This window comes from Cricetulus griseus, chromosome 5, assembly GCF_003668045.3.
Source record: "Cricetulus griseus strain 17A/GY chromosome 5, alternate assembly CriGri-PICRH-1.0, whole genome shotgun sequence".
Taxonomy (NCBI): domain Eukaryota; kingdom Metazoa; phylum Chordata; class Mammalia; order Rodentia; family Cricetidae; genus Cricetulus; species Cricetulus griseus.
This window is the reverse complement of record NC_048598.1, coordinates 39,110,993-39,138,458: the sequence shown is the minus strand read 5'-3', so window position 1 is coordinate 39,138,458 and position 27,466 is coordinate 39,110,993. Positions and strand designations below refer to the sequence as shown.

General features: G+C 44.9%; 2 protein-coding genes across 5 annotated transcripts in view; one reads left to right on the top strand and one right to left on the bottom strand.

The window, feature by feature from the left end:
* The window catches only part of Colgalt2 (collagen beta(1-O)galactosyltransferase 2), an 87,901-nt gene extending 83,916 nt beyond the window's left edge, over positions 1-3,985 (top strand). Inside the window, exons 11-12 of the mRNA XM_027417379.2 lie at positions 1,990-2,196; positions 3,709-3,985. Coding sequence (XP_027273180.1) covers positions 1,990-2,196; positions 3,709-3,985 — 484 coding nt within the window. The remainder of the gene's footprint in view (positions 1-1,989; positions 2,197-3,708) is intronic.
* A 7,718-nt stretch (positions 3,986-11,703) lies between these two features.
* Rgl1 (ral guanine nucleotide dissociation stimulator like 1) overlaps positions 11,704-27,466 on the bottom strand; it is a 253,143-nt gene continuing 237,380 nt past the window's right edge. For 3 of the 4 annotated variants that reach the window (XM_027417374.2, XM_035445701.1, XM_027417376.2), the window contains 6 exons: positions 26,455-26,576; positions 24,542-24,631; positions 20,997-21,183; positions 18,565-18,819; positions 15,645-15,759; positions 13,875-14,062 (listed from right to left, as the gene is read on the bottom strand). In XM_027417374.2, the coding sequence (XP_027273175.1) occupies positions 13,875-14,062; positions 15,645-15,759; positions 18,565-18,819; positions 20,997-21,183; positions 24,542-24,631; positions 26,455-26,576 (957 nt within the window). Of the gene's footprint in view, positions 14,063-15,644; positions 15,760-18,564; positions 18,820-20,996; positions 21,184-24,541; positions 24,632-26,454; positions 26,577-27,466 lie in introns of all 4 variants that reach the window. The other variant, XM_027417375.1, reaches the window with a different exon arrangement.

The following is a 27,466-nucleotide window of genomic DNA, read 5'->3' as shown; positions in this document are numbered from 1 at the left end:
ACAGAAAACACAGCCCAGGACACCTAAAGCAGAGATTCGGCACACATCCCTTCTCCTGTGTGGCATGAAGGCCAGACAGCTGTCCTGATAAGGATGGAAAGAGTAAAAGAGTATTCTAAAATGTCACAGATCTTAAAGAACTGTTAACTGCCTTAATGAATAATCACTCAAACCAAACACCAAAACTAATCATCCATCCATAATTAGCAGCCTTGTTGTTTCCAGAAAAAATAAATAATAAATGGGGTTAATCTAAACAGTCACTGGACTTATCTGGGGAGTTTTCCTCAGTAAGAAATATAGTGGGGCCAAATATGTCATTTCAAATTTTCTGACCATACTGAAAGTTAAAAAATAAATGAAGTAAAAATTTTTATTTAGCCAAATACATCCAAATATTACTATTTTAGCATGTAAGTACTATTCCTAACCATTAATGAAGCAGTTTATGGTGTTTTACTATCTTCAAAGGCCTATGTATAATTACACTCAAAACACATTTAAACCCAGAAAATAAAATGTCAACTGTTAAATTGTAGTCCTACCAATTAATAAACTTGCTTTTCCAGAAAAGCATTTTACAGAGCTAAAATAACAAAATTGTAACTTCTTTTAAGATTCTTTTTAAGTTTTTGAAATTACAATATAATTTCATCATTTTCCCCTTTCCCTTTCCTCTCTCTAATCTCTCTCATGTATTTCTCTTTTCTGTCTCTCTTCATGGCCTCTGCATCCTTTTTTGAGGTTGTTGTTACATATATATGAATATATGGATATATATTCCTAGATATACAAATATAACTCGTTTAGCCTGTAGAATGTTGTGGGTATGTATACGATTTCAGGGCTGACTACTTGGTATTAGATACCCAATCTGGGGGTTCTTCCTTGGGCTGGGGAGCCTCTCCTGCTCTCAGTTTTCCTTAGTTTCCTGTAGTTCTTAACTAGGGTTGAAATCCCATGAGATTTCCCTCATCTCTGTTAGCATGTGTATTGGTGTGATCCTTACTCAGTTCTTACTTAGGCAGCTATGTTGTTGAGACTTCATGGGTGTGGCTTCCCTGTCATTCCTGGGAGATGCAATCTCATAGCAGACACCCTGTCCCTCTGGCTCTATCTTGCCTCCCCTTCTTCCATGATGCTCCCTAAGCCTTAAGTGTAGGGACTGTATTGGAGGTGGGTCCACTGGGGTACCATCTGAATTGGAAATTAAATTAGTAAGTTTATAAACTCAGTTCCTCGGCCCTTGCAACCGTATTTCAAGTTCACTAGAATTTTTTGCTACTATACATGAGAAATTCAGACTCTTCAGTCTGAAATGACAGCAACTGTAAGGACGCATGCCTGAGGTCCCCAGAAGAGCTGAGGATGGAATGTGTTCTTGTTCTGCATACCTCGGTGCCTTCTTCAGAGCATGCGCAGAGTGGGAAGGGGAAAAGAGCATGCGCAGAGTGGGAAGCAGGGAAAGCTGTCAGAGTTGTCATTCAAACTGTCCAGAAGGAAACTTTGGGCCTCCTCCTCAGTGTCTGTGTCCTCTACTGTGTCACAGTCTACCGTAGCCTTTTCTATCCTGTTTACACCAGCACTTGCAAAGTGCTACAGAAAGCACCCGAGGTTGAAACTCTGGGGATGTGAAGATCCCCACAACTAGCCTCTTTCATTCCTTTGCAACATCAGCTGGGAATCCCATTAGCAACCCTGGGAAATCATCCAGGCAATTTTTCATCTCTTTGCATCTTCCCTTTCTGACTTAGAGACAGACCACTAGTCTTGAATAGTTGGGGTGTTGATAAATGGAGCCTTCATGAGGACCAATAGCAAATGTGGATACTGGAGGAAAGTTCTCTGTGGTAGTATACCTTAGCAAAAGACACAACAGTCCAGTCTTTAAAATATATCCTTTCAAACTACATATGTGCTCTATTCTTCAAATATTCAATATCCTAATATCAAGTTGGAACGTTTCTCCTCATCCCCATTTCCTTACAGTTACATCGGTAGGAAAAGAATGCAAGTCAAAGAGCCAGAGAAAGCGGTGCCCAATGTTATAAATCTGGTTGAAGCTGACTATTCCTACTGGACACTGGGCTATGCCATCTCTTTGGAGGGAGCACAGAAGCTTGTTGGAGCTGATCCCTTCGGGAAGATGTTACCAGTGGATGAGTTTCTGCCAATCATGTACAACAAGCATCCTGTGTAAGTCTCCTGCCATGGCCACCTGTTCCTTGGGCACACACTGTTCAGGAATTAAGCCTCCTGGGTAGAACTGGGTATTTTTTTAATAGTTGTATGGTTTTTCTAAAGGATCCTTCTATAATCATGGCCTGGAAGGTTGAGTAGCCCCTTGAACAGACAGGAAGGACGAGGCAGATGAGGTGAGCTGCCTAACATCCTTTTCATTACCCAGGGCACAGGGCCACCATCTTCTCAGAATCTACTTGTCAGTGTGTTCTTCTGACTCCATGACTTCACATCTCTGAAGCTAAATGTCATTTTCTTAAGCACCCTAGATTTGAAGTTCATTCTGCTCACTCTACGTGTGTAGCACTAGTAGGCAGTGGTACACATCCTCTCGGTGCTTACCCTGTTGGAGATAACATAGACCCATGTACACATCATCATGATGTATCATGATATTTATAGTCATGGATATGGCAAGAAAATCAGGGAATGAGGAGGTGGCCCCTGAGCCAGGTATGGATGGAAAAAGGAGTTACTCAGAATCCCAAAGGCCTATGACAGACAGACACTTATCGAAAGGTCTGGTAAATGATGGTTACCTTTCAGTCCTCACAGTAGGCTATGAACCCTTGGAGGGAGGAACAGCCACAAACTCTGGGTCCTTAGAGTATGTGCAATAGCTGCTCAACCAGTGTCTCCTAAACTCATGAGTGGAGCAGGAGGCCGGGTTCCAACTTCAGCTCCTTCCGTCAGATGCTAAGTGATGTCCAATTCTGACCTTCATTTTAGCTGTTGAAGCTCCCATGATGCAGCTTGCTCATTTTGTCTCCTGTCATCCATAGAAATAGAACTAGCTACATGTCATCTTTTATGTGGCATGCTTTACCTCTGAATCCTGACAGAAACATAGAATCAAACCATTATCTCCTCAAACAGAAGGGAAATTAGTAGTTACTTAATTGATACTTATTTCACTTACAGACAAAGACACTGCATCGGTATCCTCCATAGGAGCCCTTGGAGGAGGGCCAAGATGCCCCTCTACTTTACAATTGCCTAGAGCCAGGGCAGCAAGCAAGAACTGGAATGCAATGCCCAACTAGCATGCCTCCAAGCCGTCTCCATGTCACTTACCCCATTGCTGCTGTCAGGGTTTCAGGCTTCATTTGTTTATCCAGGATCAGGACACTGGTTGTGACTTGACTGTGTCAATTTATCACTAGGAGTCCAATAGAGTTTAACTTGAAGCTCCTTCATTAAACTGTTCTACCCAATTGCAACAGGTTGGGTCTGGCCATTTTGCTGATTTGTTTGTACTGATCTTTTGAAAGCTTAAAAACAAAACAAAACAAAACAACAACAACAAAAAAAACCCTTGTGTTTGTAGCCTGAGGTTCTCTACAAATGATACAACTTAAAAAGCAGGAAATGAAATGAACTTGGGTGGTTTCAGAGATGACATGCAGGGTCCTCTGCCCTTCCCTGTTCCCCGAGGCTTCTTGCCCTCATGTGCACTTCTTGTTACAGAGCGGAGTACAAGGAGTATTATGAACCCAGGGACTTGAAAGCTTTCTCTGCAGAGCCCTTGCTCATCTACCCCACGCATTACACAGGCCAGCCGGGCTATCTGAGCGACACAGAAACTTCAACCATCTGGGACAATGAGACAGTAGCCACTGACTGGGACAGGACACATTCCTGGAAGTCCCGGAAGCAAGGAAACATCCACAGCAATGCCAAGAACACAGAAGCACTGCCACCACCAACCTCTCTGGACACTGTGCCTTCAAGGGAGGAGCTCTGAGAGCTCACTAGGAGTATGGTCCACATGGTTCATCACTGTCTGACTTTTCTAAAGGGCTACTCATCTGTTTGTTCCAGGTTTTTTTGTTTGTTGGTTGGTCGGTTGATGTTTGTTTGTTTGTTTTTTAGAGAGATGGCAGTCATCTAATCAAAGTGGTTTGATGTGATTGATAAATAATATATTTTGGATAGTGAAGAACAGAGAAATTAAAAACCATATTCCCTGGGATACATTTGCTGAAATGGCTGAGTTAAACTTCAGTCCAAATGCCCAGTTCTCACTAGCCATGGAACGCTGGTTGCCACACTGATGTGGCAACATGGCTTGTATTCTTGATGGTCCAAGAGATGGCACCACCAAGCTGCCTACCATTAAGTGGGCAGTCGAATCAGACAAGCCCCTGGACCTGTTTACTTACCTGAGTGGTCCATTTTATGTGGCAGATGTGACCTTGAAAATTGGCCCTTGTAACCAATGCCTGGGGGTAGGGAAATCAAAACCGTTAATTCGGCTTTTATTCAGAGGAGCTCTGTCAAGAGCCTACTACAAAGTGGATGTTTTATTCTTGGCCTCCTTATCCAGTGGGGTGAGTGGCTGGCTTGGGCTGAGATGTGGCTCTTGACCATCATGGCAGCTAGATCTTTCATAAAAATGTCTAGTTTCCATGTGGCTATAATATTTAGCTATTTATGGAAGAAGTATCTCAACCTTTGGCATTTTTATTGTGGCTTCTTGAATCCAATATGTACTATTTATAAAGAAAGCTGTAATATATACAAGGTGAGGTATGGGGTGATTCCAGCACTGTGCTGGGGTTCACTTGCTGCTCAGCACCTCCCACCCTTTGGGTCACTCCTTTGCCTGGGAATGAACTGCAGGTGTGACTTTAATATGTCACTGTTAAGAGGCAGAACACATTTCAGGCTCACAATTGTCCTTGCCTTGGACTGTCATTATATTATTTATTTTACAAATTTGGAAAAAATAAAACATTGTCTGTAGGGTGAGGCAGAGAAATAGATGTCTCGGGCTCTCATCCCATACTCGGGGACATCAGTGTAGTCAGGTGTGTTCAAGCATCTGAGGTGCCTGAACTTCTCAGCTGAGCCTTTGCAGGGAAGACGGCTGTGAAAGATGCTAACCATTCTCCAATGAGTCAGGCAGACCTTGGTCCGGACGATAGAATGCAGTCAACAATCTGCAACTCTCAAAGCCAAAAAAAACCAAAAAAACAAAAACAAAAAAAATACCCTTTCTCAAAAGATGGCCCCTAAAGCTCCTTCCTAATTGCTCCAAAGACTAATTTTATATCAGGTGCAACAGAGCAACGTTGGACTGTGTCACGGTGTCCAGGTGCACAGCCACGTGTCTGAGAGCATCTCGCTTCGCCTCAGCTAGCTGGTTGTGTTGGTCTTCTCCACTAGCTATTCAGCTGAAGCTGAGAAGCTAGGCTTATCCAGCCTAGTTGACCTCTTCTCATCTAGAACAATAGGAAGAGCATTGGAGAGCTTGTGAGAAACCTTAGGTGATTCCTGGGCCTCCTTGGGTGTTTGGTATTTTGTCTGTACTTTGAATGTGTGCAAGTATGCCTGGCTTTAACTGTGTTTTTTTAGGGTGTGGGAGCTGTGCTGGGAGTGGGGGAGACTGGGTTGCTTTTTTGTGGTGTTCTTGTTCTTGTTGTTGTTTTCATGGAGAACTTTTCCCTATTTGCCCTGTCAGCTGGTCTGACGGATTTAAGGATTTCCATTCTTAAAAGACATTGGATTTCAATTCTAGAATTTTAGATTAGGACCTTCTTAACTGTGAATAAAGTTCTGGTTCTTTTGTCCAGCCTGTGTTTGTGACTGCTCGGATTTGAGTTCCCAGCAATGTTTTCATGGGAGTGCTATAAACTGAAGATCTGGTGCTTTTAGAAGTCATCTTGTCAGCAATCCGGAGGTTCCTTGACCTCACGGTTTGTCCCGCCTCCACCTCTCGTCTTAAACCTAGGCATCTGTATCTTTGCAGTGACACTCCAAGTCTTCAGTGCAGACTTGCCTCTGGCCCTCGAGCTGTTCTTGGTGCCTGGGAAGTTGAACCCCATCCTGTTTCCTCTTGAGCTGGGGGATCTTCTGATGGACAAGCCCGACCTTGGCAGCACAGGAGCTACTGTGCGAGCTGGCACCTATAGTCTGCAGAGGGCACATCCCTTGGGGTCCCTCAGAGTCCCTTGGGAACCTGAAGGAGCAAGCATACCCACAACCTAGTCTGTCCTACTGTGCTATTTCAGGGTAGGGAAGTGATGAACTGCCTTCTGGAGCTCTTCATAAAAGTTAAAACTAAGAAAGAATCTTATAGCTAAATTATGCTTGCTCCTTGACTCTTCAAACCCTTGCCAGTGACCTACACCGCTGGGACTTTCATGTCTGCATTAGGGTACTGAAAACCAAAGAGAACCATGAACTGTCATGGGATTCCCCAAGACAAATGAGATAGGGCAGCTACTGCCCTGCTTATTCTGCAGGAGCTGCTGTGGACAGGTGAGTAGAAGTGTGCAGGCTAGCATGGATTATGGTGTATGTCCAGGGCAGAAGTCTCCCCCTAGAGGGACTTGAGGGTGCCCATCTTTCATTGAGCTAATACATGAGTCCATCCAACCATTCAAAGATAAAATGGTAGGGAGAGGGACTCCAGTATTTCAAATGAAACTTCCCCCAAGTCTCCAGAACCATGTATGAGCATTGTCTGGCTTCAGGCATTGTTCTGGGGACAGAAATATTCTGGGGACAAGGGCAGGTCCCCACTACTGTGGAATCCAGTCAATTTGGGAGCTACATAGGCAGGTAGCTGCATTTTAGAGATGGGAGATGTAGGCTGCAGGGTACCAGAGGAATTGATTCTGCTTAAGCAGCCTATGGATGATGAGGAAGGAGGAGTCGGTGGGGCTGTTGGAGATGCTTTCCAGGCATAAGGAAAGGAAGTATGCAAAGACCTGTCTATAGCTAATGGGAGAGTTGGTGGGCTGGAAAAGTGGAGGATGTGTTGAGAGAGATAGTGGAACAGGGCCCACTAGGTGATGGTGGCAAACTGACTTGATTACTTTCTGATCCTGGAGACAGAGGCTGCTGTCTGGGGAGGAATTCTGGGATTCTAGGTTTGGTTCCTTTCCTGACAGACAGTGTAGAGGGTTCCGGAACAAAGTTGTGTCTGAATCCGGAAAGGTTCCCATTCAGGCACAAACCTGTTGATCTTACTGTTTCTCAATTACAATTGAATCAAGTGACTAAAGTAAAGATGACTTCTAGGAGGCTTTCCACCGTGTGCTTATGAGACACACTTTCCTACCGAGGAGGGGAGGGGCATGAGCCACGAGTGATCTCTTTGACTAACAAGAAATCAGTTGACTATGGAGTTAAATAACAACAAAATAAAGTTACAGTGAGGCAGGCACTTGAGAAAACAAAATGTAATGGGTTACACCCAAGGACTGGCAGTTCTGGAAATTGTCAGTATAGCAACATTGCATTTTGTAGGAACATTTTCTTCAGAGAAAATCTGCTGCTCCAGAGACATTCTCATAACAATGGCCAAGTGAAGGAGCTGGGAGGAGAAAGGACTAATGGGATCCCCTGTGACCTCGAATGACAGACTCCTCAGCACAGGGCATCTGAAACCAGGAAGAAAATTCTAGCGGGTTTTCTGTTTGCCCAATTGGAGAAGAGAATTAACAGTGGTGTCTTTCATCATGCTACCAGAGACTACATAGAAAATGGTGCCCCCTCTTGGGACAAGGACAGGAAAACACGAACTTGCTTTAGTGTTCAGGAAGAAATTTTGGTGGAAGTATTAGACACTAGGTGGGGTCCCAGGCCAACGGTCTGCCATTAAGATTTGGGGAGCCAGGATGCCACCTTCTTTTCTGCTCTTGAACTTACTGAAAACTCTCTCTCCTTATAGTCTTTCCCTCCTTTTTCCCCTCGGCTCCCTCCCTCCCTCCTCCCTCCCCTCCCTCCCCGTGTGTGTGCATGTATGCATGCTTGCTTGCTTGCTCCCACTGTGCATGTTCATGATTACAATGGTCTTGCTTGGGCCACAGTCACTGTGCTGCTCCCAACCCAAGCCATCCTCTCCTTGCTCCGAGAAGGGTGGGAGGGTGGAAAGAATGAAGAATCATCGGAGAATCAATTTTCTTTACTCTTGAATAAACTACATTTTTAGGCCCCTCCCTGGTTTCTTCAGCTTGTTTCTCTTGAAATGGGTGTGCAAGTCAACTTCCATGCCAGAGCACTTCCAATGTCTGAAAAACATCTGCTTCAAAGTCCCTGGGGAACTTAGAGAGAGCTCCTCTGCTCAGTTCCCAGCCCAGAGGTGTCCAGAAGCTCACTGCTGGAAGCATGTGCAGCCTTCCCCTCTGTCTCAGAGCATCTTAGAAAACAATCCATGAGAAAGTGTCCCCAGTGGAAGGAGAACCAGAGTGTGGAACAGAGTGTCCCTGTGAGAGCCTGAAGGTTCCAGCTGCTACTCTACGCCAGCTTGATATCGTGAAAACTTGATGGGGATTGTATGATCATGCAACCTGACTGTGCAGGAAAGACAAAACAAAACAACAAAAAAAGCAAATTTGAGGGAATGGCAATGCACATGAGTAAAGAGGAAAGTGAAAGCCAGCAGAGCAAAGTCCTGATGCCCAGAGGGATTCTGGGACAGAAGTACAAGGACAAGCAGAGATGAGAGGATGCCAGGCCATGCTTGGAGGTAGTGATGTTGGTGCTCAGGCTGGACACAGAAGGAAACAAGTAGAAACTAGTGGCAGGAGGGAGGTTTAACACAAGTGTTACTAGCCTAGTCCTTAAAGTGACCACTTTATCCTTTGAAACCTATCACAGTGGGAGAGACTGAGATGTGGTTAGTTGCAATGAGATGGTGGGACAGCAATAGCCTGGATTCAGGCATGTGTATAGGCATGTGTGTGCCTCTGGATAGGACCTTTGGAGCCAAAGGAAAGATGCAGGGATTAGACTCACACAGAAGGTTCTCTCACTCAATAATCCTGCAGAGGGCATCCAGGAAGGCAGGTACCCTAAGAGGGATACTTCAGAATAGGGCTCAGGTTGCCTGTCAAAAGCCCCCTCATTGCAAAGGCTAAAGGCTGTCCAGGGAGTCCGTGCAGAGTCTACATGCCTGTCTTCATGAGCCTCTTTGGGTCACAGCCAAGAAACAAGCTGTTGGCGCCCCAGGCATGCTCCAACTCCATGAGTCAGTCTTTCCCTGAGGCGGCAGCAGCAGGCTAAGATTTTCCCAGGGTGCTGTTCCACACATAGATGCCCTACCCCAAAGATTTTCCCATCTCACACCGGGAATTTGGGCTGCTCTCCCACTCAAGAATGTTGGGGTTTACTGCCCCCAGCCAGCTGAGCCCAGGCAAAGAGCTTTTTGCACATGTGCTGTCACTTGGCACTGAATAACCCTCAAGGGGTAGAGATGTCTGTTAGTTATGGCTTTTCAGCTAAGGTAATAGGTAAATAATATAACCTGCCTACAGGGTTATGTGGCCAGGAAGTCAGTCTCCCGGCAGTCAGATCTCCCCACTACACACACACACACACACACACACACACACACACACACACACACACAGGAAAGTGCAGTGCCAACAAAATGTCTGATGGCTCTCTCTCTCTCTCTCTCTCTCTCTCTCTCTCTCTCTCTCTCTCTCTCTCTCTCTGATATATGGGAGTCTGTAGCTTTGATCCATGATATATGATATACTAATTACTCAACTAATTATCACACACACACATCATAGTGTACATTCTCAGATAAGATTTTGCTGAAGGCTTGGCTGTTTGCTGTCAAATAAATGAGGATCACGGATGTGTGGGCTAAAACACAGTCATTTAGAAGGCTGCTTCCATTTCAGATTTGGCACCTTGATTTCTTGAGAGGAGGCATGGGAGCAATTCAAAAATAATTTCAATCGTCTCTTGTTGAAGATGATATACTGCAGCTTGTTCATAATGCTTGTGTACAAGGCTAGACCTGTGCCACACCACAGGTCTGGTAATAAATGGTGGAGGGGTACGATGATTCCTCATGAGAAACTGTGATAAAGGGCGTGGACACCAGTCACGGAAATACAGAAGCTGACAGAGTCTAGGCGCTCCCAGAAAGATAGATCCTGCATCAATGTACCGCTCACCCCAAAAAAGGGTGTGGCAGGAGGAAAAGGGGGAAGGGAAGGAAGAATAGGGGGTATGGCTTAAATTAGATCCCTCAAACTGCTAAATAACATGAAGTACTTCCACACAGGCTACAGGTTGCTGGGTAGAAATACTGTGCCCACATGCAATAGTAATTGGCAAATTATGATCTATAATGGACTGGTTTCTGTTGAATTTTTCTGCCTTTTAGACAAATTGAAATCATTCTTTCTGGTATCCCCCACCCCTTAGCATCTCTTGTCTTCAGCTTCTGCTTTGCACTATGCAGCCCACTCACCAATCTGTTTTAAACACCGTCTCTGGTGGCTGGGGAATGTTCTAGAAAGAGACATCAGAGCTCCTCAAGTTCTTCAGGTGTTTGTCTTGCCTCCCCTGCACAGAGATACCAGATGGAGCTACACGGTAATGGGACCATGAATGATGGATGGCACACCATGTCAGTCAGAACAGTATGACTAAAAACATTTTAGAAATCACTGACTTGTATAGGGGAAAATCAAGCAGGTAGAATTGTAAGGCAGGAGGTAGCTGAGTCCCTAGTCTCTGTTTCAGAGACCTGCCTGGCTCCTGCTGTACTCACACAAATGAAAAAGAAAATATCTGGTTTAAGTTAGTGAGGTTTCTTGGTTACTTCAGTCTAGTCTAGGTAGCCTAATAAATACTTCCAGTGGCATTTCATTTTAGACATCTCTCAAGGAAAACAGCAATGTAATTAACTTCTTATATTGGAATTGTAGGCATCTGTAGAGAAAGCCAATTAGTGTCAGGAAACTCCTCCATCCCCCTGAGGTCAGAGCAGTGTACAAGGCAGCTGCCTCCCGAGGTCTTATACTGTGTGAACTTGAAAGTGATTCAGAGAGGCGATCTAAAGACATGATTTCAGGCAAAACTCTCCAAGATTGGTTTCCACATATGGAGGGGGCGGGGCTTGTTTCTAGAATGGTTTTTAAAAAGTTGTCACATAGTGCCAGAGATCATGCCACGTTAATCAATTCCCATTTGTTAATTTGTTAATCAATTCCTAAATTGAAACAAATATGTATTTGTTTCAATTTAGGAACCTGTAGGAAAGTAATTCTGGGTAACAATATGAAAACAATGAGACTGTGTTGTGTGGAGTCAGCTAATAGGACACCTGAGAAGACATCCCCATCCATCCAGGGTTTCCTTGCACCACCAACGGTTTCACAACTGTCCAGACGGTGGCAGCACTGTGTTCCATAAAGCCCCTCAGTGAGCTAGCAAGGACTCCATTGAATCCTCAGCCCAGGTTTACACCCCAGGCAGCCCCACTGTGTGGCTGCTAAGAAAAGCAGTCTAGCTAAGCACCATCACTGACTGGTGTGCCCCAGAACATCTCTCCATCCTCTAGGCTGACAACCCTTGTCAGTGGAAACAACCCTCTGCCGCTTGTTGTTCCTCTCTGTTCTGTCTAGCTGATTCAGAAAAGGCCTCGGACTGAATGCTGGCAAACCCGGAGCCCAGAACCCATCCAATTAACAATCCAAATACAAGCCCTTTGGGTCTGGCAGCACATGCCAACCAAGTCCCAAACCAGTTTATTAGTTTAACCAAAAGGTAAACAGATGCTGGAGATGCAGAAAGACAAGCGTGTGAGTAGCTGGAAACAACGTCCAGCTGTTCACCCAGAAGCAAAGTTAAAACAACTAAAGTGGCATTAAATAAATGAGGCCATGTTTTATCCACTTGGGATTTCCATTGTCTTTTTTTAAAAAAAGGTAAATATATATGTATATATATATATATAATTTTTACATTGCTGAATATAAATCTAGGCTCTACATATACAGTATAATTACACAGGGTGAGCACATTGGGCATAGCATGTATGTCTTGTGAGCCACACCCTAAACCAGGCCAACAGCTCCGCATTTACTTTTTGACCTTGACACTGAGAAAGCCAGACTGAGGCTTGGTTTACTTCAGTCTTCCTGATGGCTGTGATCCTTGCCATCTCCCCTCCATACACAGATGCACCAACCAAACAAAGCTCACAAACAAAAAAAGAAAGTGCCTTCTGACTAGTTGACACCTCGCTGCCCTCCACAGCCCAGCCCAGTCCAGTCTCCTAGAAACACCAAGGGAATCTGATGACTTCTTGGCTCTCTCTTTGGTCCATTGCCATGAATGTCTGGGCTTTTTCTGGTGTTTCTTATTGAATTAATATGGCTATTTACAGTACATAAACCCCACACAACCTTTGGGAGCTAGTTATAGTATTGTTAAGAAAAAAAAAATGTTCCCTGTTACAATCTGGACATCATATCCTAGGTTCATTCTCTTTATTTTTGGAATAAAAACTAGTATTTGGAGATTTTTTTTTCTTAAAAAGGGGACAACAATCTGAAAGTGCTTCTTATACATGTTAACTCATCACATATGGCTTTTTCATTCAAACCCCCACATAGCTCAGAGCAGAAGCAAAAGCATGAGGGTGTTACTACAGACAAAAATGTCACTTAACGGTGATGCTAGAGGAGCAGGTGTGGGGATGAGAAAGGAAGAATGGCATCGTTTCCATCTAGAAGGATGCAGCTCTTTGAGAAAGAGCTGAGTCAGGGACGAGGTCCCTTCTTTCCCTGTGACTGGGCAATGCTACGAAAGTAAAGGAGGAAACTAGGTGTTGTTATGAGTAGAGAACATTTTCTGAGGGCTCAGAAGTCTTTCATAGACTTGAAATGATCCAATGTATTCAATCGCAGTAGAAATGTCTACACCTGAGGAACAAATTGCACATAAGATAGAGGTACAAGGCTCCAGATGGCAAAAGACTCCAGACGTACACGGTTACATGCGGAAAGGCAATTGGAAAGGCAATGAAATCGCGGCACTCCAAGACAGAGAAGAGTCCAAATGAGTCGCCAGTCTTCTGCACTTTCTTCTCTGGCTGATAAGTTATGGAAGACCGCAGCTACTTGTGCAGTAAAGATTGTGGTGTGTTCTTTAGGAGAGAACACAGAAACATAACAGGGTTTCCAGAAATTGAAACAAGCTTGTGTTGACTCCAGAGGCATTGTGATGGGGACCAGCAAGGCACGAAGGCCTCTGAAGCTCCGGCAGACACAGGCAGAGGACAGAGACCACTGACTCATCCAAACCTTCCCTTGATGGCCTTTCATGCAGCCTGTGGCCAGTCTGACCTCTGCAGTTTGTTCATCTGGTGGCACATGACTGAGAAAGTAATCCTCTCCCTTTACAAAAATAGTTTGGGTTTATAATACTGGCATGAAGAACACTCTGTGTGGTAGGTCTGATTCTATTTGTTTGGAAGGTATGAGACTAGGTTCTCAGTCCCTTCTATTTCCCTGTAAAAAGTGACCTCAACTTCTCAGGCCATTGTGCAAATTGGTTTTTCCATAGTCCAGAACATCCTGTAAAGTTCCTCTTATATATCTATATATGCACACACTAGATATGTGAGTGCATATACTTTTTAAAATTTGGATCATTTTGTATTACCCTTTCATGTCCAAGAGCATCAGTGAATCATTTATCCTTTTAATGTCAAATTCACTTCCACTCTCTCTACGTAGTGCTTTGTACACATCTGAACTCAATAAATATCTGTTGGCTTCACCAATGATCCTCAACACTGGGTGGTGGCTGCAGATACCACAGCTGTTCTCACCCCCACTCTGCCTTTGGCAAGTAGAGGTGTATTGTCCCTTTCAGAGGGTGATCTTGCTGTGTCTGTTACTCCAACAGCCCCGCTTAGCTGTCCTGGGCAATGTCAAGCTGGTCCGACTACGCAGCTTCACCTGCTCTTCCACTGAGTTCTTTTTTCGTAAAATGAAGTCAAAGTTCACTTGGCTGTTCATGGCATAAAAGACATTTGCAGAGTCTGGTATCACCAGTTCTGGAAGAGACAAGGAAACAGCAGCTGGTCAGTTTGGATAGCACAGTCCATCACTGACTGGCAGAAGTCAAGCCTGCCTAGACACAAGGCCTGCACAGAGGCCAGGTTACATTCTTTGAATGCAATCTGGACCAGGCAGTGTGGACACTTCCTCATGACTATTCCCAAAATCTTAATCCCCATCTGAAACTGAGTGCAAATTAAGGGTCAGAAATCCTCCTGTGAACTTACTTTGAAAAGCTGAAGAATGCATGCAGATGGGAGCACCAAGATGGTCCCAGAACCACAGAGCTGAAACAGAGAACCCAAGCTTCCCAGCTCCTGCACCCACCCATACCCCCAATAACATAAGTCTTTTGTTTTCCATGGAGGAGGGTGCTCCTTGTTGCTGAGCAGTACCCCCCCCCATTTACATGGGATGTCAGTGTGGGTCTGTTGGCCGGCAGGGCTAGCGTTGGTCAACAATGTGTACTATCATTTCTGCTCTTGGAGTAGAGTCTCTTTCTGACTGAGCAGGTCTCCACAAAGTGATAGAGAGGTTATTCACCTGCCTCCATCTCTCCCAAACCCACCACAGTTCAGATGAACAAATAGATACCTGAAGGGGTGACTATTTTCCAGAAGAGACCTTTAAAAGCATTTTAAAAATAATGAGTTCTGGCCTCACAAGTACATTTCACCAGTTCTTTGGTTACTAAAGATTGATCAGAAATTTAAAAAACAACAACAACAAACCCATAACTCTCTCAAACACTGAAGTGAAACAGGTAAGAAATTCGGACATGAGTGCTTCCAGGTCACATAGGACTGAGAATCAGTGTCAAGTCAAAGATGTGTGTGTCCACCTGCCAAGACCCAAGAGGTTCCATCTGCTTCCCATTCTTGACAGAGAGACTGCTCATGAAAATGAACTTCTTGTGGAGAACAACCACTACACACACACACACACACACACACACACACACACACACACACACACAGAAAATGCACTTCTTGTGGGAAACACAAACAATAGGCAAAAGGATTTGTGGAAAAGCCCAGAAACAACAAACAAGAGTTGGGGGCCTGAAAGTTGGGAGCAGCTTGAGACACTTCTACAATAAGGTGATGTGTAGCTTGTCACCCTTGCATAGCTAAGAAACACCACCAGGAGGCATGAGAGAGGGTCCCATGGATAAGAGCGCTTGCTATGCAAGCATGAGAATCTGAGTTTGTATCCAGCACCCACATAAAAAGCTATGTGCCTGTAGCTATACCCTGTCAGGGGAGGAGACCAGAGGATTGCCTGGGCTTGCTGGCCACCAGCCTTGCTCCAGGCTCAGTGAGAGCAGACCAGTCATTGTACTGCCCTGGCCACACACACACACACACACACACACACACACACACACACACACACACCTGTGCATACACCACACATCCATAATGTACACACACACACATGTACACATGTATGGGCTCATGCCACTAGGTTCCAATAAAAGGAAAAACATTACATGCCCTTTCTGCTGTCAGCAACTAAGACCAAAATGTAAAATGTGCACACGGCTGCCACCTGCCACGCAGAGGAGAACATGCCCACCTTTGTCCTCCGAGATGACCTGTACCAGCTCATACTCCTCGGCTGGGTCTGAGTCCAGATTGTGCTTCAGCATCGCTCTCTGTATCACAGCAGGGGTCTTATCCTGGCTTGTCAACTGCAAAGACAACAAGGCATCAGTGCCATGCTTAGCTCATGTTTCCTAAGCTTATCTTTGCTGTCTGGTGCAGGACATACTTCTCTAGGAAGGATGGAGTAGGTGGCATAAGAATGAAACAAGAAGCCAGGACTCCTGAGTGTTAGTACTACTTCCAGCTGGTAGCCAAAAGATGGCAGGCATGTAATAACAGAGCCTCCCTACTAAAATGGGGAAAACACACATTGCCTATCACACTACTTAAGCTCACAATAAAAGAGCATACACACACACACACACACACACACACACACACACACACAGAGAGAGAGAGAGAGAGAGAGAGAGAGAGAGAGAGAGAGAGAGAGAGAGCCTGATTTCCTCCAGGGCCTAAGTGCCTCCCTGTGACCTGGGCAGCAGCTGGTGTTTGTTACTAATAAACAGCTATAAGGGCCGTGTGGATTTGCCTATTACCAAAACATCTGGCTTATGTACTTACAAGGAAAGAATTGGTGCACACCAACTTTTAAAGGAAATTACCCTCAAACAGTAGATTAGTAGAGCAGTGCTGAAGCAGGAAGGGCACTTGTGGGTTAAATGCTATGCTAAGATGGTGAGATTTCAGTTTAGAAATCAGGCCTTCCTCTTTAGGGAGAAAGCCAGGCTATATATAAGGGCAGTGGCCAAAGGCTTTCTTTGGGTGTTTATTACTTTATAGGACAAACACCTGAGAGAAAAACTATTACATACAATTAGTATTACCAACAGAAAAGGCTCCAGACTTCACCATGTGCAACACAAAGGGACCCAGGAAAGGACAGCAAAGGGGGCTGTTCTTCCAAAGGCAGTCCCTATCCCAAAGAAGGATTACTCTGGGGATTCATCTATTTACTGCCCACCCAACACCAGGACATCACATGCTCCAACATGTCTCTTGGATGTACTGATTTTCCCCTGAACAAGAAGAGCACACAGCTATGGGCATATCACACAGTGTAAATGTTGGGTGCACAAATCTGTACTATGATTCCGAGACACTGTGGTTATGTGGGTGGCCCACCGCTCTCTGGTTGGCATATGTAACAATGACTAGAGTGTGCTGAAAATACGGCTACTGCCGAAGATCTGGGCTCCCACCAGGAGCTATTTCTCTAGTGCGTTTTGTTAGCTACTCCCTACTGCTGGTCAAACTGGGTCTCGTCCCACACTTACTCCCACCCCATGGGGCCGAAGGAAATGGACTACTGGATTCCAACACCAGCCCTGCATCTCTATATTTCTGATAATCTATTAAACAATGTCATCCGGATGTCCCAATTTAAAGACCCTGAAACCTTCTCCTCTAGCAGTTCATATCTCACTGGACAGAGTCACCAGCCAGCAGGCCACCAGATGGCCCCAAATTCTCCCTCTTCCTTAGGAATCCTCCCTCTTCCGTACCCTCCACAACAGTTACCAAAAGGCTGATAACGGGATGAATGGGCTCTTACAACAATACCTCATAAGACACTTCCCATATCATCTCCGGCCACAGGATCATCACTCAAGCCCTTATCACCCCCTGTATGAAAAATGGGAGCAGCTTCCTAGCTTGTTCCCACCCACAGGGCTCCCTTCCACCTCCACCTAGTCTAGCAGCAGGCCTCCACAAGGCCAGTTACTCTTTTAACGAACAAATCTGATTGTTTCTTAACATGATCCCTCCAGGGAGACCTTTCTGCCTGTAGAATTAACACAAAGTCCCTCGGGGAGGCCACAAGACCATTTCCAATCTGGTCTGGCTTCTGTTAGAACATTTAATGTATGATCTCTCTCTCTTTTATTACACAGTCTTCAAAGATCAATGAGTCTTATTCATCTCTTTATTCTCCAAGCCCAGGGCAATAACTAGCAACAACACATGCTCAACAATTAGTGTGTTCAGTGAATGGGTCAGCAAAGTTTTTTTTTTTTTCTGGAATGTTAAAAGACAATGACCCCACACCACTTATGGCACACCCAAGTCTCAGCTTGGAGGCAAATGATGGAAGGAAAGCAGAAATGGAATTTATTGTAGATTTGGCTGCAGAAAAGAATCTACTATTTTTTAACCTGTTATTTATTTATTTTAGTGTATGATGCGCCTATCAACTAAGGAATTTAATCATTTAACACAAGACCTTACACAGTCAAGGTTATCACCATGAGAGGCCTTGTATATATTGCAAAAATCTACCATCATCAAAAGTAGCTTTGGAACTTTCTAGTCTAATGCGGGTTTTGTAAGAAGCACATGAAACCCGGTTCCATTCACTTACTTCATGTGGCTACTTGCTGAACCAAATGGCATTTCCACCTTCATCTCCCTCTTCAGGAGCCAGTCCTGAGCCAGGCCTGAGAAAGCTTTGTTACTAGGGACCACACTACTGAAGAGGCATGTTAATTTACTCCTAAGTCTAAACGCTGGAAGAGTTCCAGGAAGGCACGTGAAGCCTGCAAGCTCCCGGACTGCTGTCACACAGCCACCCACACTGATCATCACATAACAGGACACCAACCTGGATGAATAGGTTTAAATAATTCTTAAGATGACAAACCATATCCTATATGCGCCTGCACCATTCGACAGAATCCCACTAATCTACACCCAGGAGGAGGAGGCTGCTGTTTTTCACGTTGGTTTTGTGTGCACACAGAGACAGGAGTGATAACTAGCATGCGTATTCAAGGATATCAGCCTGCACAGCTGGCAGACACAGAGGCCCGGGCTCCTCCCCGGGGCCCCTCCCAGGCGGGGCGGGCGGGGCGGGGCGGGGCGGGGCGGGCCCTCCCCCCCGTTACCCTTACCATGATGCTTTTGTACATGTTGCCATTGCTGTCTTCTACGCTGATGCGGATGATGCAGGTGTCTTCGTTCTGCTGATTGTAAGCGGGAGGCAGTACTGTGGAGGTAATAGAGGTCACGGAGACGGAGCGCTTGTGAATTTTAGGGTTGTTGTTGCAGGTCGGAGGGGAGGACAGGGGGTTGATTAAGGATGACATCCCTGAGGAATTCGTGTCCATGGAATGGATTGAGGAACATGAAGAGGAGGACTCGGAGAGCTGCGAGAGTTATCACAAAGAAAACGGCACCATTAGACCCTGGACCGAGCACGCTTCACAGTTTACAAGACAGAAGTAGATGTGGAAAGTGACCAACTTCAGTTACTTCCTCCTCAGTATCTCATGGGCCTCTCATATCTGATCACGCACACACACACTTACAGACCACGTGCTGACATGACTGTCAATGACTCAGTGTGATCCAATCACGCTCAATCTAGGAAAGGCACAGTGGTTCTTTGAGTTCCTGTTTTTAGTTGGGCCTATGAAAGTCAACCAGGAGATGGCAGCAGATACCAGCTTGTACCGGCCGTATACGCTGAAGAAAGTCAGCTCACAGATGCTAGGAAGCCTTCCTTACAGCTTACTAGTTCTCACCACCAACATTCTCACTTCCAAAGCGGCCACGGAGAGCATTCTGTCCTGACTCTATTTCATATCCAGATTTTGTAGTAGGAGATAAGTGTCTTTATATTTAGAAGCTTCTAAGATAAAGACTACAGTTTATGTAGTGGGGGAGGGGCGGGGTTGAGATCACATGACCCCTTTCTCATTTAGAGAAGCCCAAGGCCCAGAGAGAACACTGTGTCCCCGGTTCCTCCACCCAGTCTCACTGCTACCAGGACCAGCAGCGCTCCTTCCCCTTTACTGTGGTGGTGGTGGTGGTGGTGGTGGTGGTGGTGGTGGTGGTGGTGGTGGTGGTGGTGGTGGTGGTGGTGGTGGTGGTGGTGTGCGTGCGTGCGTGCACACGCGCACGCGGTCTGGTGTGCTGCAGGGGCCAGAAGCCAAGGTTTTGTTCATACCAACCAGTTACGCAGCCTACCACCGAGCTACATCCTCAGCCCCAATCTCATGCTCTCCCAAGGGTAATATGGTCTTATTCGACCTGTGCTCCAACAATTGAGTCCATCCCCTTCCGGGACCGGGGTAGAAATCCCTCAAAGACGTGTGGGCAGCACTACCGTGGCTGCTTTCCTATCTCATGTACACCAGCAGTTTACTAGACCCATAAAACATTAGACCCTGTGAAAAAGCAAATGAGCAAGGCCTCATTCTAGATTTTTTAAAATCTGTGTTTTAAACCCTCTGTGTGTGAGTGAAAGCACTGTAATATGTGTATAGATGTGTGAGTGTGAGTGTGTGTGTGTGAGTGCAGGTGTGTGTATGCCAGGGTGCACATGCAGGTGTTCGAGGACAACCTCGGGTGTCAGGTCCTGCCCTCAAAATTGTCTGAGACAGGCTGTTTGCCATTTTGTACCTATAGCAGGCTAGCTGACCTGCGAGCTTCTGAGGGGCCTCCTGTCCCTGTCTCCCATCTTGCTGTAGCGGCGCAGAAATTTTCTCTTATTTACTTGTGCAGCCATGAGAAATGGACTGGATGAGGATCCCACTATCGGCGCTTACAGCTTGCTATCTATTTCCGCTGTGGTAGACTATATCATCATTATCAACTCGTCACCCTGCTGCAAACTGTGCCCTTTGCCCTGGGATTTGTTTCACGGTTCCTCCCACTGAAGTCGGATAGTATCTCCCTGCTTCAGTTATTTATGTTGGATTTGACCACATGGCTGCTTTAAGCAATGGAATGTTGGTAGGTATGACCAAGGAAAGGCTCTCTGTGTGCACTTATAGGGTGGGGCTTCTGCCCCTCTTCTTCATACATTTCAGCATGCTCAGAGAATGTTCTGGAAAGCCCACTACTCCAAATGGATGACAGGTAAGTGAGCAGACTTGAGTTAAAACTAGTATAGGGCCAAGCCTGACCCAAAGCAGCCAGCCCCCTAGAAACATGGTGGTTGTTCTAAGTCCTTGAGTTTTAGAATGCTTTTCCTAGGTGGTATGAGTGTGATACAAGTGTGGTTAAGATAGCATGTGGCAGCAAGAAGTTGGCATATCTCCATTTCTTATGTTTCATTCCTCCTCAAGCAGTCCTGATTCTCTTGACTCTATTCTTAATTTACGGGTCATAATCCTTTGGTGCATGTAGGCACGAGCATAAAAATGTTTCAAGGCACAAGTGAATATGCCAATGTCCTTAGCACTTTGCAGCTGTTTCTCTGAGGACTGGGTCCCCAGAAGAGACTCTGCCTCTGACACCTACAGGCATTCTTCACGTGGCAAATAGCATGCTGGGGGCTGCAACAGTAATGAGAATTATGGAAAGGGTGAGTGTGTACCTTCTTTTGAGGCTCATCTGGTGTGTCCATGGGTGTGATGGAACCCTCCTCAGCCTCTGAGTGGTTTGACTCACAGGATGACACGCTGACTGAGTCCATGCTCTCACCAGAGCTCCCGCTGGCCGTGGACTTGGGCTGCTCTTTGGTGGGAGTGCTCCCAGTGATGATGTCAGACCCCAGAAACAGTCTGCAGAAACCAGAATGTCAGACATGTGGGCAGTTACAAACCTAAAACCTACGACTGAGCAAACAACAATGTATGTTCTGTTGTACATATTTTAAGAAAACAAATGTTATCATGTTTCTAACTAATAGTAGTAACTATCTTGTCCCAGGAAATTATGTACAACTCCATGCAACACAGGCTTAGCTTGTTTAACCAACGCAGCCTTTCCAAGTTACTGGTCCTCCATCTTTTAGCAGTCTATGGGCCATTGTGACAGGGTCAGAATACCCGCACTCCACCCCTTATTGCTCCCTACCCTAAAATGAACTTGGAACTTCCTGCAGCTGGAAGAGGTGGGTGTGCTCTGGATAAGAAACCAAGGAAGAGCACTTCTGCTTTGAGCCATCTGGAGAACTACAATAACCCAAACTCCTTCTCCATAAAACGACTATGCAAGAAATATTAAAACCTCCTTTCAGCTGAACTGGCAAGATGTAAGGGAAATCCCTACAAGCCTTAAGAAAAAAGAGAACTGAAAAATCGGAAGCTGGTGAGCTATTTCTGCAGCTGCTGTCTTTGGGAAATGGGAGGTATGAATGTTGGCAAAACAGTCATTTAAAAAATTAACACACTTTCATTATACATAATAATGGGGTTCCATTTGATATTTCCACACATTTCACAGATTTAACACACCACAGATTTAACATGTACACAATACTGTGAAATGAGAGTTCTATTTATGAAAGGAAGGAGTCTACAACCCAATCTCCTATATAAAGCCAGGCACGCAAAGGGCTTTACCCCTCAGTAAAGAGATAGGCTAGAAAAATATCTTGTCACAGATACAGGAAACAACAGGAAAGCCTGTCTGCCCTGGCCTGAATTTGTATGGAAGGAATAATGTCTCCACACATGTGTGAACTTGGCCTGCGTATCACTCTGATTTGATACCTATTGTGGTCTACATGTTAGGAAGTCTCAGGGCATCACTGGGAATAATGGGTGAATGGAGTCTGTTTTGCAGGAAAGTTACACCTTTTACCCAAGCTGCAGACAATCCCTTTATAAAGATGAGCTCACAATACAAAATTATAACATATACATAAAAAACCACTCCACTCACAGAAAATGAACAGACATGAAGGGCAGAAGACACCAACTCCTGAGAATCTCTGATACGGAACAGTCAGAGAGAAGTATCATCCACTCATTCACTTAACAAATATTTGCATGTCCACCACAGGCTTAGCTTTATATGCATATTTTAAAATATTAAAGAAATAAGAAAAAATAAATCTGTTCAGAGAAAGGCCACTCCAACAAAAAAGAAAATTTGAAAAAAATTACATATAAGTGAAATGTATGATTTAAATAAAAAACTCAGGAGGACTAAAAAAATCTGTTGAAGAAAACAATCAAAACAATGGTGAAAAAAAAATCACGAGTAGATCTGGAAAGAAATCCTCAGAAATGAGAATGCAGAAAGGAAGATATGGAACCAGGTTAAAGGATACAGTGAAGACAAAAGAAAGTCTTGCACATGTGTAAGAGCACTGCCACAAGACAAGGAGACGGGAAAGGAAACGTAGAAGAAACAATGGCTGAGAGGATTTCCACATCTGGTGAGCCACAAAAATCTACTGACCCAGGGAGCACTATACTCTCACATCACAAATGATAACCAAGATGTCTGCATGACAGTTGGTGAGGTTGGGATGTGGCAAGGTGAACTTCTTGGCCTGGGAAAACTGGCCATTATTCCCTAAGAGCTATTCATGCTTGCCCCTGGCCAGTGCAGACATCACCCAAAAGATCAGACTCAGGTTTATAAATTAATGGATCTGTATGAGAGGGAAAATTCCTGGAATTAAAGTCTAGAGATCAACTTTATGGAGCAGGGTAGATTCTCAAGTTCCTTCTACAGAAACTGGTCCAGTCAAAGCCTGGAGTCTAATGAAAAACATATATATTGGATTTTTGAGACAGGGTCTCTCTGTATTGCTTTCGAGGCTGTCCTGGAACTCGATCTGTAGACCAAGGTGGCTTTGAAGTGCTGGAATTAAAGGCGTGCGCCACCAACGCCCGACATGACTAATACTTTTATACCTCCCTTTCCCTCCTTTGGTTCTCCTTGGGTAATTTGTCCATCTCTCTTCCTTCAGAATGTAATTTCATTAGTCGCCACAGGTAAGGCATCTACAAACTTAACCCTGAGCGGAATCTTACTGTGTATGTGGCAGCATTTAGATTCTGCAAACAGAACAACACATAAAAAACAAGGTTTACCCTCATGGAGCTTAAATTCTTTACAGACACATACAGTTTATAGTGTGTCAGATGAAGCTAAATGAGATGGGAAAAACACAGATGGAAGACCACCAAGGACAGGTAAATGTGAAAGGGTTATGTATTCAACAAGCTTGTCAAGGTGACATTTCTACAAACACCTGAAGGAAGTAAGGAAGTGAGCCAGGTGGCTCTGTGGGAGATGAGTTAGTGGAACAAAGGTAACTCAGAACGACTGTGCCTGTTGTGTGCAAGGAGCTCTTGAGGTGGCTAAGGTGCAAAGCATAGAGTGAACAGGGAAAGATGAGGACAGACAGATGGGGGCAGATGCGGATGCTGTGGGGGCAATGGGGTCCTGTAGATAGTCCAAGGTCTCCGGATTCTATCCAGATGGAGTGAAGTCTCACAAAGTTGACCACAGAGGCCTCTTCATCTACCATACCTGATGGACAATGTTTCTATCATAATACTGCTTACTCTAAACTGTAAAAAGTCAGCATGAATGAGGATGACCAGAGAGACAACACTGCGGGAAGGTCACTCTTAGGAGATAACCAGCCTCGCCAACTCCAGGAAAAAAAGACCATTTCAAGCCATGGGAAGGGCTCATATAATGGCAACAGCCTGGTGTACAAAGGTTGGCTAGAAGGCTGTTGTGGTGGACCTTAGCAAGTGTTGTAAGAGAGGAAAATCTGGATGTCATCACATGAAACCCAGTAAACTAGGACCTAGAGTTGAGACTTCATTTCAAAATATAACCATCAAATGTTTTTAAAAAGTGACACCATCTGTTGTTCAAAGGATCACCAAGCTGTTTAGTAGAGAATGAACTGATGGGACGAGTGGACAGCCAGACGACTGACTGCAAAACTGCTGCTGGAGTGGTCTCGGTATGAGATGATAGTGGTTCACACTGGAGGAAGGGGAGAGGAATGGATGGATGTAACGGGCCTTTTGGGTTCATGATAGGAAATACACTCTTTAAGTCAACATTCAGTGCTGCTGAATGTATTTCCTCTCCCCACTCTGACAGTACTCTGTCAAGGTCAGGATCTGTGAGGGGCGGGGTGGGGTAGGGGGGACCACTCACAGGCTCAGCCTCTTCACCATGCTCTTCCGAGGCTTGGGGGAGGTGGTGTTGGCATCGGCAGCTGCTTCAATCTCACAGGAGAGGGCATAGCTGGGACAGACAGGGGAGACCTGAGGTCAGTGTTTAAGCACGGAACAGATTCCAGACTCATGTGATTTGCTGGAATACTGGATTTAGAGGGAGGCTCTGAATATTCAAAGTAAAGCTGTAGACTGTGGTGTTCTAGCAGGAGTGTCAGAGGTGTTTGCTTATGGTCACATTTGATAAGTGCACACTGCATGCCTCCCCCTCCCCTCCTTTCACGGGCAGATGGACAGAGCCTGTTCAGTTCTGCAGGCTTCAATACAAGGATGTGTGACATTGGCAGCAGCAGAAGCTGCCCCTTGATCACCCTCATCCCATCGCAAGGCCAGAGGAAGAATCCTCCTCCCCAACGAGCCCCACCACCATTTCTTCTCTGCTTCCTGCTTCCAATGTGTTTGTGTGTATGTGCACATGTGTGCATACACACATATTTTTATGGTGGGAAAACGAAAGAAGGCATTTTTGTAAAATACCTAACCATTGGTGAATAGACATAAGCGATTATAGTATTTATAAAGATATATTTATAACTAAAACCTTTTCATTAATTGCCAAAACTTTCTCAATTAAAAATCCCCGGGCTTCAGATATTGCTATTCCGGGCAAATAGTTTCTGATTTGAAGTGCTTCCTGTGAAAGCTTGCAGCTGTAACTAGTGCAGGCACATGGTGAGTAGGTAGGTGGCTCATGATGCCCATCGTCATGCCACCTCAAAGCTGAGGCAGGCCGCCATAACCAGCTACAGTACCCCACAAAGCCCTCCAGTCCTCACTGGCAAATACTTATCAATTTCACTCTTCCTTATGATAAATCCTCAAAGAAAATCTCAGGTCTAACTCAGTGACCAGCAAACTTTCTCTGAATCAGACCAGATAGTAAGTATTTTAGAATGTGGGCCTTATGGTCTGTTTTTAATGCACGAGAACAACCATGGATAAGATGAAAATGAATGGGCTATATTCCGTTAACGAGTTATTTATGGATCCTGAAATTTGAATTTCAAATAACTATCTCATGCCACATTATTCTTCTTTTATTTTTTTCCTTCTGACACTTAAAATGTGAAAAGAGGCAGTGGGCCACATATGACAGCCACCAGACTAGAGGGAAGGTCTTAACCCACAGGCCCAGTATCCAAAGCACTAGCTAGACTCTATAAGCCTTTCCGTGCACACCAGCCATGCCTCACCCATACCAGAAGCACCACTGCTCTCCAAACGCCAAGCCTGCTAGGACATCAGGCCTTTGCTCATGTTCCTGCCTTGCTCTGTCTGGAATGTTCTTCTCTGGCTCTTCGGATGACATCTCTCTTCACAGCCCAGCCTAATTGGTAATATCTGGAAATCATCCCCATCTGACATCAGTCCTCAAGCCATGAACTACTCCTGTCCATGGGATCCAGAGCACTTCAGTTACTCTCTATTTCAATTTCTCATGGGTTCTTCTTCCTCTTCCTCTCCCCCTCCTCTCTCCCTGAAAGCTAACACTGTGAACTTTGTGACATGGCAGTGGTAGATGATTACAAACATCATTAGCATTCTACTAGTGCTTCCCAGAATATGATTTTCTACTTAAACATTTTACAAACAGGCACCTTGAAGATGAGGAAGAATAAAGGAATTGTTCAAGTTTTCAAAGCTGAGTGGCAGGACTTAAAAGCCCATTCACTAGTTCTGTCTGCTTAGCTTCCCTCTGAAACCAAGGACTCAAGACCCTAGAAGAGCCATCCAAGAGCTATTGAACAGATAACCAAACAAGTTTCTGGCCACTCCTAGTCTCTTGCCAGCACCGCAGTTTCCCTCTGATAGGTGATAGACAGCTCAGCCTACCTCTCCTCCTCTGTTAGAAGCTGCTGCCTCTGGAACCACTGGATAAACTTCTGGTCTGGGGTCATGCAATAGCTGTTGCAAGCAGACTGTAGGAGCTTTATCTGGGCAATCACTTCAAATTCCTAAAGTAGAGAGAAAACCAAAAGAAGACTGAATAATAAGATACAACAAATATAAGTCTTTTCAATATGGAACTGTAACACCCTAAGGAGGAAAATATGGAGAAAACCATTGAAGAGGATGCTGAAATTCTGCTGCTGTAGAAAGTAAGTGAATAAATCCTAAAAGCTCTAACTCAGGGGTGGAATGAAGTTCTGTGGTAGAGTGTCTGGCATACACAACACCCTGGGTTCAATCCCTAGTGCCACAAACAAAGATAAATTTAAATAAATATGTAATCACTTCAAACTCCTTAAGGCCTTGTATGATTCTGCTCTCTTCTCCTTGAAAAAAAATCTTATGACTAAAACAACCATCAAAAGAAGCCCAACTAGTCACCAACTCAATTTATAAGAGCACCTTTTTCCTTCCTATTGCCATTCTTGGGACTTTTTTCTTTTAAGTGTAAAATTGATGAAATAGGTAAAGAGATTTGACTCCTATTTCTTAAAAGAAAGAAGAAAAGAGAGAAGGCAGAGAGGAAGGAAGGGAGGATGGAAGGAAGCATGGAAGGAAGGAAGGAAGGAAGGAAGGAAGGAAGGAAGGAAGGAAGGAAGGAAGGAAGGAGGAGGAGAGAAATGCTTTAAGCCAAGAAGCTCAGAGCCTCCCACCCGCAACTTCTCTAACCCTTTCTCGTCAATAAGTATGCACTGGTGGGGCTGACCATCTAAACAGTACGGGTCTCATAAAGCTTAATGTGTAGGTTTCCCAAATCCTTGGGTTTTTACTATTCTAGTAAATCATTTAGCTGACCTTCTAAAGCATACACGAGAACAAGAGAAGCAAGTTCAAGATTATGTCCAAAATTATTTATACCTCTTCACACGCTTCAAGGCCCCTTTCTTAAGGACAA